The 12520-nt window shown below is 39.8% G+C and overlaps 3 protein-coding genes across 3 annotated transcripts; 2 read left to right on the forward strand and 1 right to left on the reverse strand.

Moving 5' to 3' along the window:
• The first annotated feature begins 100 nt into the window (after positions 1-100).
• On the forward strand, positions 101-1868 carry acot13 (acyl-CoA thioesterase 13). Its single transcript, XM_022202319.2, has 3 exons — positions 101-261; positions 400-584; positions 1359-1868. Exons 1-3 carry the CDS (start codon positions 178-180, stop codon positions 1516-1518), a joined length of 429 nt encoding a protein of 142 aa, XP_022058011.1. The 5' UTR covers positions 101-177; the 3' UTR covers positions 1519-1868.
• Position 1869: 1 nt separating this feature from the next.
• On the reverse strand, positions 1870-5943 carry c11h6orf62 (chromosome 11 C6orf62 homolog). The gene is made up of 5 exons (XM_022202317.2): positions 4349-5943; positions 4018-4194; positions 3802-3927; positions 3310-3444; positions 1870-3214 (listed from the first exon to the last, which is right to left on the reverse strand). The coding sequence occupies exons 1-5, from the start codon at positions 4475-4477 to the stop codon at positions 3089-3091; spliced, it is 693 nt and encodes a 230-aa protein (XP_022058009.1). The 5' UTR covers positions 4478-5943; the 3' UTR covers positions 1870-3088.
• A 51-nt stretch (positions 5944-5994) lies between these two features.
• Positions 5995-12520, forward strand: gmnn (geminin DNA replication inhibitor). The gene is made up of 7 exons (XM_022202316.2): positions 5995-6144; positions 6470-6541; positions 7918-8019; positions 8169-8322; positions 8415-8497; positions 8888-8998; positions 10819-12520. The coding sequence occupies exons 2-7, from the start codon at positions 6485-6487 to the stop codon at positions 11026-11028; spliced, it is 717 nt and encodes a 238-aa protein (XP_022058008.1). The 5' UTR covers positions 5995-6144; positions 6470-6484; the 3' UTR covers positions 11029-12520.

Raw genomic sequence — 12520 nt, forward strand, 5'->3', positions numbered from 1 at the left:
ATAGCAACTAGATTAAACATACAGTTGCTAACAAGTATCACTCGTTGAACCGCAAATTCTGTTTCGAATCGACAAATTTTCGTTTACAATTTCTCCCGGGCGACTTATCAAACGCAACAGCTTCCGGTGCGAAGTAAACATAAGTTTGACATTGGCGACATATAGTAGCGACAAATTATGGCAGGTTTGACTTTAAATACCTTAAAACAAATAATGATAAAAATGGTGGATAATCAGGGCTTCGACAGAGTCTTAAACAAGGTAACTATTTATTATTTATTTAGCGACATTTACATGTTAGTTTTGATATTTGTGTTTGCGAGCACAGTACAGCTCGGCTTCTGCTTGAAAACACGACTAAGCTAAGCGTCGTCGCTGACGGATTTGTGTTTTCTTCAGGTGGACGTTTTGTCTGCCAGCCCCGGTAAGTTGGTGTGTGAGATGCGGGTGGAAGAGGAACACACTAACCGGGGAGGGACGCTGCACGGCGGGATGACAGCCACCCTGGTTGATGTCATCTCTACCTTGGCTATCATGAACAGTGAGAGGGGAGCACCGGGGGTCAGTGTGGACATGAACATAACGTGAGTCCGTGAGTGTAAACATTTTAAAAAAGCTCAGTTTTATTAGGAACTGCTCCCTATAAACTGGACGCCACCTGTAGATTTACCTCTGAAATGTAGATTGACATCTGCTTCTCATGTTAAAACAAAGATTGTAGTGCAGCTACAATTCATAAAGTCATATCTAATGTGCTTAATTGTGAATTGTAAGGAATGGACCTTTTAAAGATTGTTAAAGCATCAACTAAGCAGAGTAAATGTACTGGTATTTTCTAAATTACTCCTGTAAATTTAATATCATTTTTTTTCAAATGCATAAATTTAGTCAGGGTTTAATATTTAAATAAGGCTAGTATGGAACTGTCCAGCATATTTATATTTTCACTCTTAATCTGCTAGTTAACTGTGCATCCATTTGTGGTAAATTTCATACTAACTTATTTTTATGATGTATTTTGTGACTTGTTTTATGATGCACCTCTATTTTAATGTGTGTGTAAAGCCTCTTTGAGTGTTTTGAAAAGCGGGATGCAAATAAAATGTATTATATTGTTAAATGTTATTTCTTGTATATATATTTTTTGTTGGCCTAAGAGTGGCCAACACTTTTTCACTAAGCATCTAAAATACTACTGTAAATATGTGGGATGCTTGCTTATCTTAACATTTAAGTTCATACCATATTACTATTTTTTTTGTGTGTGCAAAAAACAGTAACCTTAGCATCCAGTTGTATTGACAACTGACTGCACAAACTACAAGTGACGTGTAACAAAAAAAAAAAATGTGTTACAGATACATGAGTGCTGCCAAGATGGGAGAAGACGTACTTATCACTGCACAGGTCCTGAAGCAAGGACGGACACTGGCGTTTGCCACCGTAGACCTCACCAGCAAGGCCACGGGGAAGGTCATTGCACAAGGAAGACACACCAAACACCTCGGTAGCAGCTAATCTGTCTCACATCTGTGCCTGTTTGTAAATCACAAGTGTGTGTGTGTGTGTGTGTATATATATACACACTATCAGAACAAAGGACTGTGTGAAGCTGTAGACATGCCTCTGTCTGTACACAGTTTGCTAAACCACAGATTGTTTTTTTTTTTTTCAGAAATGAATATAGGAGGGTGACAACTTCATAATGCTACTCACTCCTGGCTACTTATTAATCTGTGTTGTTTCAGCTGTTAATTATCTGTCATCAGCAGTTGCCAAACAACTAGTTATTTCATGGTCAGAGCCAATCCTGATCTAAGTAATGTATCAATGATTCATGCACATGCAATAAAACAAATGGACAAAGAGTTATGCTTTCAGAATTTGCATTGTATTGGGATATGCTCAGCAGTATTGATTTGAGAACCAACAGAAAAAAACCCCAGAAGTTACACGCCTTACACCCTTTTCAAATGAACACACTGAATCAACATGGAGCAAAACTATATGTGCTATGTGCTTCATATTCTTTGACAAGCAAGCCTGCAAAACCCAATTTTAATTTGATGAGCATGGCAGCAAATCATCTTAAATTTTAGTAGGTCAGATTAAACAAAAAATCAGTTAGCTTTCAGCAACTTTTTGTTATGTATGTTAAACAATAAATTTGTCACCATTTCAGTTTCTCACCAACCCACATCCCAAATAAAACAGAACATAAAACATCAGATTTCAGTAGCTTAAATGAATAGTGCATGAACGGCTTGAATGGTGAAAATTACCTTCAACATCTAACCAACATGTCTCAACTTTGTGTACAATGCCTTTCAAGTCACTCAAGATTTTAGCAAAGGCCTGCCTAGCATGTTTCAGAGGAAAGCAAATGACACCAAAACATCTTTAAAAGTCCAGCAAAATAACTAAGGCGGTTTATAAGAAGCAATACCTACACCATATGATTTGACAAATACTGTTCATCTTGTTATCTTTGCTTATACGGGTGCTTAAACACCTCTTCACACCTGTCCTTGGTCAAGAGATTGTGTAAAGTTGTTCTAGAAACCCCATTGACATTACAAACAAGCTTTAACAATCCTTTCTTATGACAACAAGGATATAAAACACGTCCATCTGAGAACCACCGTGAAGACCTGTGTATTGTTTGTTCCTGTTTTGATGCAACATAAAGAGTTCCTTCAATGACCGGTGCTGTTGACAGTGCGGCTCCAAGAGAACAACCAACCACTCAAAATCAATGTTCGTGCAGGTTCAAATGAACAAAAATGGGTGGATGAGGAGGAGGGATGAAGAGGAAGGAAAATTAAAAACAAAAAATGGGGGAACCAATCCAAAAATGGCAAAGAGGAGGTACACTGGGAGTGTGAGGTTTTAAAAAAAAGGATGGGAACTGAATCAGCTTTGGGTCAGGGAAGGGACAACAAGTAGGGAACAAAAAGGAGATCCAAGCATAAGTTCAAATCTTTTAAAAGGGAGAGGGTGAGGATGAGTACATCAATTTGCTTCTGAAGGCTTAGGCAGGAGGAAGGGGAAAGGCTTTTCCCTGTGTGGCTGGGTGGAGCAAGAAGCCTTAATCAGGCATGTATGGGCGAAGGTGATCCTCGATGTCTCCCACACCCCAGCAGGTCAGCTGGTCCTGGGGCAAGTACAGGCAGAGGCTGCACAACTTGAAAACTGTGGCCTTGGTTTTAGGAGTCTGCGACAATTAGACAGATAATAAGCGTCAGGAGGCTGCCATAGTTTTCAGTTCTTCCAAAAAAATTACATTACAATTTGAATGCACTGACTTACCTGTAAGTGTTGTCTATCCATGAAGAGAAATACAGACTGAGTTGGGTTGTTCATGACCATTCCAGCCTTGTCTTTACGACCCAAAGCATGCAAGCACTGCTTCTCGTAGTCTCCATGATGAAATTCAAACTTGGCCTGTAAATAAGAGGACAGACGTGTGAGCCGAGAAATAGATTTCCATCCAGAGTTGGCCTTGCCATCACATCTAATTAATTTGCATTTTTGTCTTTGCTCAATGTGTCAAATGCCTACATATGGCCATAAATGTCCAAATACATCTTTGTTGATATGGCAGCAGAACTGTGCAGTTCTTTTCTTATTTTTGCTCCTATCTTTGCATGTGTAGCTCTAATATGTTTAAACCTGATTTTAGCCATAGTAACCTCTAATTTTAATCTACAAATAGATGGAGAAAGAGTTACATCTGAGAAACAGTAGCAACAGGCATCAAACATTTGCACCCAAGTAATCTGATAGGTGCCTGGTTCTGACCTGAACAGGCCTAAAGGGTTCATCATCGGCCCCCTTCCATCTGGAGAACAGCAGACAGACAATCTTCTCAATATCGTTGCGTGGCCAAAGGATAAAATCCATTTCCTGTGTGCAGCCTATCACATCCTATGATAACATGAGAAACATAGGACACATTAATTCGACTTAATGTTGTATTCTTTAATCAGTTCTCTCTTCAGATGGTCACTGACTTACCCTTCGCATTGACTGGTATCGGGGGGCGTGTAGTTGCACCACATCTTTTTGCAGGAGTTCTATCGAACTCTCAAGAGAGTAGCTGGAATCGCGCACACCTCGTAGGATGTTTTCTTCATAGTTGTTGGTCATCACTGGCACCACTTCAGCTACCTCGAAAAGTGCAGACTTCTTCTTCTGTCATGACCAAGAAAAAGAGACACATTTTAAGTCATTTATTTTGGGAAACAAGTCTGAATCGGACAATTTAAATAGGAAATTAATGTTTATGCAAATCACATGAAAAGATGCAACAAGTGTGACTGCATTTGTGTTTGTTGTGCTAATTCACCTTTTCTTTGAAAACGAAGGCTATATAAATCTTGAAGTCAAACTGATCAGCCAAAGATTCCCTTTTCTTCCGAAGTTGAGCACGAAGTCGATTTCTTGTTTGATTTCTTCGTGAAGTTGGGTCCCCCATGGTTAGATTTTGATGGTAGGGTCTTCTCCTCTTGTGCAGTATATTTTGGCTACACTCTCTACTTCTGTATTTATGCACTGGATAAAGGATGGAGCTAGCTACCCTTTGCAGAGACAACGCATCAAAACTCTCAGCTAGATCTTCGAAGTACTAACTATCAACTGAAAAGGTCAACAAATCAGAAACAAAACTAAGTCATTTCAATTTCTTTTTGTAAAAGGGCAGTGTTGAGGAGGGGAATGGTCAACAAGCTAAGACTACATCTCCTTGATACTTGATCAGAAATCCATGTTTTAAGACATGACTTTCAAGCCAAATGATCTTTTTTTTTTTTTTCAACCTGCCATTGACAAGGAATTACAACAGAGATTTAAATGAAACAGCAACTCAAATTTTCTCCTGTAAATGTTACTGAAATCAATAGAAACGGCTGCTACTACAAAAATCCATACCGGTAATAATTTAATTTTTTTTTGCTAGTGAGATTGTGGACTACAGCAAGCAGACAAATATTCTATTATTTGGGTCATTTCAAAGTCCCTCATCCATGGCTGTCGTTTTGTTTGTTTCTCTGTAGAGACTGCGTTATGTGCGTGTTACAGACGGACTGGGGATACAGACGAACATGGCAGGTAAATACAGATGCCAGAAGATATTGGCACCGGGTAACATCGAAGACTACTGCGAAAGTAACTTGACATTTCCTTGACTTTTACTGCCACTCATTTGGCCCAAGGCCTACAGCGCCGCCAGTGCTGATAGTCATGATGTGGGCGTATTTTTAGCACACTAGCTAGGGTGAGCTAGCAAGCTAATCTAGGCATTCACTTCCGACACTAACTAGTAGTGAACCAACGATATAGCTACATCTTATCTTCTGAATGATTGGCTTAATCGAGGCCTATGTGTAATCGGCTAGCTAGCGTACAGTCATCTTTCCACGCGTTTACATTTTCTCGCTGGGTTCAACGTGACTGCCAGTGCTGTGAGAGTCAGGAGACTTGCAGGGTTCACTGACTAACTGTTTCTGCTTGTGCTCAGCATTTTAGCTAGGTAGAATTCGCTTCAGTCGTGTCTTGTCAACAACTTCATCGACAAAAATCAGCCAGGGAATCGATAGCCAACTCAACGACCAAACGCTGAATGGCGAAATAAACTAAACAAAATCTCTCCCTTTCCACGTCTGACGTTTCGAGGTGTTTGCTGCGCTTGTTTTCTTTCTCTTCTTTTCTTCAGTCGTCACAACCTCCGGCTCGCCCTGCCGCATGCCATGTCAAGATAAATCGACAATCCAGCTGAAATCCTCCGTTCTTTCAGTCGACGTGTGGCGTGTTCTGTCTCCCGGCGGGCCCATATTTAACGACGTGTCGTCCAACGCTGTTCCGTTTGGTTTCTTTGTGTGTTTTCGGGCAGCTAATAATGGCACATACGAGCTCGACGGTCCACAGCCTCCCCAAAATGGCTGCACAGTCAACTACAACGCTCTGACGTGTGTTGACATGTGACCACACGAGGAGGGAAAAAAAAACAACAGTTGGAAAAAAAAAGAAGCCTCCTCGTGAGCGGCGCCTTCGTCACGTGACCAAGTGGGCGTATTTAAGCCCCTGGCGCGAGATCTGTGCAGAGAGAAAAAGGCAGAAACAGCAACGAGGTGAAGCTGAACGGAGGTAAGTAAAGCTAACGTTTATCTGCTTTAGTATCGATTCAGTCAGCTCCTTAGCTGCCGCCCATTTAGCACTAGCTAATATTTAGCTAACCGTAGACGTAGCCTCCGAAATGAGCTCGTATTTTTAGCACACTCAGTTAGGCCTTTTACCGAAACTGTTCCTGTTAACCGCCTGTTTAGTCGTTTACAATTAAACATATACACGCTATACTTCAAATATGGCGTCTACAAGCGATTGACTGCTTACCAAAGTGGCATAATTTGGCTATTTTCTCATATGTGTGTCGCAATAAGGAGTCCTGACGTTTTAATTATTTTCTCCTCAGGTCTCTTGGACGAAAATGAGTCTCGCTGGAAAAGTAAATAGAAGCCAACAGATGTCTAAAGAAAATACAGTGGTGAGTATTTACCTGGTCTTCGGTTTGAAATTAGCTGTTAATGGAGTACGATGGTATTTGTTAAACGAATTTACTGCAGCTTAGTTTAGGCCTGAGTAGTACTCAAATGCCGCCACTCTGCCATCTTGCCCTTGTTTGTACTGATTGTTTCACCACACCAGCCATTTTGACGTGAAAATAGCTATTAATATCTATTTGAAATACCCATAGCTTGTTAAAAATTAACTGCAGTTGGTTAAATTTTACACTGGTTTGAGCATGTTGTGATTTATTTTTTGGGTATTCGTTTTTGGCCTTTTCTTTCTTTGTTGCCATCTTTTGCCCATGATTTCTTATACAGACTTTTTCAAATGTGTGTCTGTAGGTTGAAGAAGTGACTTTACACATGAGTTGGGTATTTTAATGCAACAACAGTGACTTGAATTTAAATTTCAAACCGTGTAAACTCATAAGTTTAATGTTTCTTTCCAGGGCAAACAGCTTAAATAAATATAAGAAAACAATTGGATGTTTATGAAATTACCTTTTCCAGGTTCAGAGTCCTGCAAATGTAAATTGACCACCAATTGAGTGCAAACATTCATGTTTCTCTACCCATGCTTTTCACATAATGTTGAGTCAAAATGGCTGCTTAAAAGTGCCTGTGAGTGGGTCAGATGTGAAGGACTGCAGCAGTGGACTGAGACTATATTCTTACTATTCGGTGACAAATAGTTTAATTGTATTGTCACATGCAAATGAAAAATCTTTAGGCATGGATACTGGTCTCAGTAGATTATTTTAGCCTGACTGGTGTTGTATTGCTGCCATATATGTTGCTTGTTTGCCTTCTGTCATTTAGACAGTCAGTGTTTTGTCCACTTGCATGGCTGTTCCTCAAGTGGTCACAAGGTCCCTGATGGTCCACAATTACCAAAACATCACCTTTATAGGCCTAAAGCACACTAACGGTGTTGTGAAGCTCTGGCCAAACATTAACAAACTGGGCTTGTTGGTCTGTCTGTAATGAGCCTTGAAGAGAAACTTTCCCACGGCTGTTGAATAGAACTTGTGCCCTGCCCCTGTTCACACAAATGTGCACTTGTTGCACATGGCAGCAGTGTTAAGGCACTTCACTTATGCCCTCTTCCATGGTGACAGTGTAACTAAAGTAAAGCGTGTGACGTGATGCTAAGCCCCACTGAATAGAAGCTCTGGAAATGAGAACGCAGGTCATGTTAGGTTCCCATGTGACTCAAATCTTGAGTTTCTAAAGGCTCATCAGGGAGGGGGAGGTGATAGGATCTCGCCCTTTGTTTTGTTTGCCTTTCTAGTTTCTGCAAATAGTGATGCGCAGATATATGGTAACACGCTAACGTGTTTTTAATACCTTCCAGAGCTTGTTCACATCATCTCAGAAGACAATGGGACCCCCCAGGCAATCCCTGCAGATCCTCCAGCAGTCGGCTGTCAACAAGGATTTGGGGAGGTCAGCTAAGGTCAGTAGTGGCCTATTGCTGGATGTAACTGTCAGTTTGTCTATATTCATTGTTACACTGGAATAGTTTGTAATAGATGTTGATCGAGTGGAACAAATGGTCTGCATCAGTCCATTTGGAAACATGAATGTATTTTTTTTTTTTTTTAGACAGGAAAGCTCAATTCCAAGCGGAAAAACTGGACAGCAGAGCAAACTAGAGGTACAAAGAGAGTGAAGGTCGAAGTCAAATCCACACAAACGGAAGCAGCTGACTGTTTACCAGATGGCATATCCCATGAAGCATATGAACTTATGGTCAAAGGTAAATAAGCGTTCATACTCAGTCCCTACAAGGTGTTAGATTTACCTGCTGAAATGATTTAATTTTATCTTGAACTTCTGCTGGTGTTATAGAAACGCCTCCTCCTGCTTACTGGAAGGAAATGGCTGAGGAGCGACAGAAGGCCTTGTACAAAGTTCTACAGGAGAATGAGAAGGTGAGTTAATCACTGAGAGTCGGCTAATGTTTAGCCATCAGTTCAGGTGTTCCCACGCTCCCACTCACTGACTCAACCTTATTTGGCTCCACTCCAGCTGGCACTGAATTTTTATGCAACTCTGCACCTAAATGCACATTGTATAAGTTTATTTAACCTTGAATGGAATGTGCCAATCCTATAATGACAAACCAAATTTCTATACTTGTATTTGGAATAATAGTCCACTAGTGGAGTCATTTAGTTAATAGTTTTGGTCAGTGACTGTAGTCATATTGTTGGATGTATTATATCGAAGAAGTTTACATTTTTGAGGGTTGATTTGTCATGATTGGGATGAACTTGCCTTTTCTAGTTGCTTAATTCTTATTTGTTTTTCCCCCAAACCAGTTGCACAAAGACATTGAGGCCAAAGATGAACAAATATCAAAGCTTCAGAGTGAAAACGAAGAGCTGCAGGAGCTGGCTCAACATGTGCAGTACATGGCTGATATGATTGAGGTAGGTACCGTGGTATTAGACTGAGATGCATGGTGTATTGGTAAATATGACTTTTGTATGCCATCAAAGGAATTTTAGATGGTAATGTTAATGCAGATTAGAAACGATGCGTAAAACCTGGGTTTGGGGGAGATGCTTCTTCCTTTGTTTGAATGGATTACTGTTTGAGTATAAGTGATTAAAAGGTTTCATTGTTGTCAGTGGGCTTGATCAAAGTGAGACAGGCTTCTGCAGATTTAATCAGCAGTGGACACAAAACAATGCATTTTAGATTTGATCCCATCATGTTAATGCAGGTGATAACTGTCTGATGAGATTAGGGTAACTGCTGGGAAATGGCTGGGTGACCTTTTTAATTTTGTGATTTTTGGAGGCTTAACAGAATACAGGTTGTATGGTTGATGTTTGTCAAAGGTTGAGTACATTCAGATTACACATCAAAGTGCATAAAATTTCTGTTAATAATGGATTTCCATTGGAAAAAATTCTAGTAAGTGGGATGTGAGGATTCTGAGAGTAATATGCACCGATGTGAAGCCCTCAGTCAGAATCTCTAATGGAAATCCTTTGGGTTTCTCTCTGCTGTATTTGAGGTTTTTTGTAGTTTTAGAGGGATGGGTCTGGTTGGATGATTTTGTATATAAACTATGCTAATTTATTTGAGAATCCCTGCGAAACATAGGCTTTTCCATGAACATGATTCAGATTGTCGCCTTTTTTTAAAGGCGACCCTGTCATAACTAAAACTCTTGGTGACCGCATGCGAACTGTAATGGGTCTGGTAACATTTTTATTGAATCAAAATAAAATTGAACAGACTGAATATATCTGCTTCCTGTATAGACTGAAGGCTGTTGGAAACCGTCAGACTTTACTGCTCCTTTTTTGGCTCTGCTAACTCATCTTGTCTGCTTTCCAGACAAGGCTCGGTTAATGTCAAACAAGCCTTTTGCTTGTTATCCATGAGTGCATAATTCACAGCAATGGAGACAGAAGTATTATCAACCCCTAGCAGGAGTGTAATGTGTGACCACTATGCATGCATCAGGTTGCTTCTTGGATTACAACTCTTGTGCCCATTGTGAGCACAGTACCCTGATTAATCTCAAGAGTTTAATTTATAGTACCATATTTTCTGCACTATAAGGCACACTTAAAAGCCTTTAATTTCTCAAAAATTGACCGTGCGTCTTATGTGTGCACTGAGTTCCAAAATCTGACTGTTGGACCATTTCCCACCGACATAAGGACGTAATGCATACGCTACACATGCTGGCAGCGATAAACCTATTGGAGAACATTACATACAGTACTGACTATTGTCCGAGCTTTTGCGAAAGCTGGCATCATTGCTGAACAGCCACCCAGCAACGAGACGGACTCCGACAATGACGAGAGTAAACCCGGCATGCTTGATGTCGAAATTGCCCAGCTGTTCAATTCAAATGCAGAAGATGAGGACTTTGATGGATTTGTGACAAAAGATTGATCAAAAAATGCATAGTGGAATAAAGTTCAACCAAACTCACTGTTTTGCTTCAGTTTCCTTGTTTTAGGGTACGCCTTATATATGGCTTAAGTACAGAAATAAACCCCATAATCGAGACTGTGCCTTATGGTGTGGAAAATACGGTAATTAACCTGGTTTTCATGCAAGCCTTGTATGTATTTGCATCCTAACTATTTTTGAGCTAAAATCCTAAGTAAATCACCATATGTCTAGATAGGCCTGTACTGTAATTGAATCTGAAACCAACTAGAGTACATTGAGTGCCCTCACTTCATGATTAATAAAAATTTGCGGTGTGTCTTCTTTCTAGAGGCTGACTGGGAGGGGTCCAGACAATCTGGAGGAACTGAAGGAGCTTGCCCTTGATGTGGGAAGGGTTGAGGACAATGAGCATGAAGATGACGACAGTGAAGAGGCTGATGAGAGACTCAAAGAGGAGAGTGATTACAGTGAAAGTGATGCAGATGAGGAGAACACGTCAGACCACGAACAAGCAGGACCCTCAGGACAGCAGGACTAACTGAGCTCTGAGTGTCATGAGACTTCATACATTAACCTGAGCAAGTTTTGACTGCAGCAGGTCCTCATCCATTTGAGGGACATGGGAATTCAGTCATTTGAAGTACTCTTCTTGACCTGCAGTTTAATATTTTAGTGAAATGTTTGTTCTTTTACAGTGATTTTTTTTTTTTTTTTTTTTTTTTTTAAGATTTTGCTGTATTTATGAGGGCTCGTTAACTACATGTGTGGGCATCACTCATGGAGGACTTTTTGACATGTCACAGTAGGAAAGTCCTTTATTTTGAATGGATGCTGACACAAAATCCTAATTTATCTCGTCCCTGACAAGTTAAAATGCTTTAGGTGAGTCTACTCTACAGGAAGCTGTTTCACTGCAACTGTAGCAAAGAGCCCTAAAGTGCTTTTGGGTTGTTATACAATTACAATGTTATGGCACCACTGTGTAAAGTTTATGTACAATAAAGCTTTTTTTTTTTTTTTTTTTTTTTTTTTTCTTAAAGAAACCAAAGTGAAACTTTCTGTGACTTTACTTTAGTTTGTAGTTTCGTCAGTTTTTGACTGGCTACTGTTCACTTTCAGCACCTCCAGCTTCTGGAAGCTGGTTGTGGTGATCGAAGTTACTATTTGTGTGTTCGGTACACACAGCTGACTGTTGAAACCACACCTGTTGAAAGAAACGAACTGCAGTACTAGGACTGATGTGAGGTAGCAGTGCGTGAACTGACAACTGCATGTCATTCAACTAATATCACTAAAACTGACAATACAGTGGCTACACAAATCCAGTGGTTACTAAAGAACCCCTGAGACCTTTTACTTAGTTTTTTTTTTTTAAAGATTAAATTAAAGGCAAAAATGTTTTATGTACAAGTTAAGTTACAAAGTTCATTGGGTTTTTTTTTTTTTTTTTTTTTTTTTTTTGGGGGGGTGAACTGCATTAGAGACTGATGTAAAAATGACAAATTGAAACATTTGTGGCAAATTTACTATAACCTACCATGGGGAGGGCTGAAACTTTCTATTTTCACATCACATCTGACCAGTCAGACTGACTTTTTTTTTTTTTGCTGCCCAAAGCAAGTTCCTTGACATGACTTATGCTATGATTTAGCATTATGCAACTAAAAGGGAAATGGATAACGTAGACATCACATCAAAAGTTGTTAATGCATCATAAGGCAAAGAAGCAGAACTTAATTTGCAAATTAAAAGGTTGATAATATATCCCTTTTATATATCGGTCAGTTGAGTAGTTGTATGTCTTATGTTTACAAAAGAGATGAAAAAGTAAGATATATGGGCTATTTCAGTGTGATATTGTGACTGGTGTTAAGCTGAAATAACGTTTTCGAATACGAGGCACATGTTAACACCGAGTGCTTGTCTTGTTTTTTTACTGTGAAGCTCTTTGGTCACCCTTTGGGCTGTTGTAAAGGGCTATAGAAATGAACTTTGATATGTGTCTGATTAAATCTCACCTTGTTTCTTGA

The sequence above is a fragment of the Acanthochromis polyacanthus genome, chromosome 11 (genome assembly GCF_021347895.1).
Source record: "Acanthochromis polyacanthus isolate Apoly-LR-REF ecotype Palm Island chromosome 11, KAUST_Apoly_ChrSc, whole genome shotgun sequence".
In the NCBI taxonomy this organism is placed as follows: domain Eukaryota; kingdom Metazoa; phylum Chordata; class Actinopteri; family Pomacentridae; genus Acanthochromis; species Acanthochromis polyacanthus.

Excerpts from the sequence above, each read along its gene's own strand:
- c11h6orf62 (XM_022202317.2), bottom strand. The coding sequence starts at position 4,477 with ATGGGGGACCCAACTTCACGAAGAAATCAAACAAGAAATCGACTTCGT. Across the intron at positions 4,195-4,348 it reads CCTTCGTTTTCAAAGAAAAG|AAGAAGAAGTCTGCACTTTT; the intron begins GTGAATTAGCAC and ends TGGTCATGACAG. Across the intron at positions 3,215-3,309 it reads TGGATAGACAACACTTACAG|ACTCCTAAAACCAAGGCCAC; the intron begins GTAAGTCAGTGC and ends TAATTGTCGCAG.
- acot13 (XM_022202319.2), top strand. The coding sequence starts at position 178 with ATGGCAGGTTTGACTTTAAATACCTTAAAACAAATAATGATAAAAATG. Across the intron at positions 262-399 it reads TCGACAGAGTCTTAAACAAG|GTGGACGTTTTGTCTGCCAG; the intron begins GTAACTATTTAT and ends TGTTTTCTTCAG. Across the intron at positions 585-1,358 it reads AGTGTGGACATGAACATAAC|ATACATGAGTGCTGCCAAGA; the intron begins GTGAGTCCGTGA and ends AATGTGTTACAG.
- gmnn (XM_022202316.2), top strand. The coding sequence starts at position 6,485 with ATGAGTCTCGCTGGAAAAGTAAATAGAAGCCAACAGATGTCTAAAGAA. Across the intron at positions 8,323-8,414 it reads ATATGAACTTATGGTCAAAG|AAACGCCTCCTCCTGCTTAC; the intron begins GTAAATAAGCGT and ends CTGGTGTTATAG. Across the intron at positions 8,498-8,887 it reads TTCTACAGGAGAATGAGAAG|TTGCACAAAGACATTGAGGC; the intron begins GTGAGTTAATCA and ends CCCCCAAACCAG.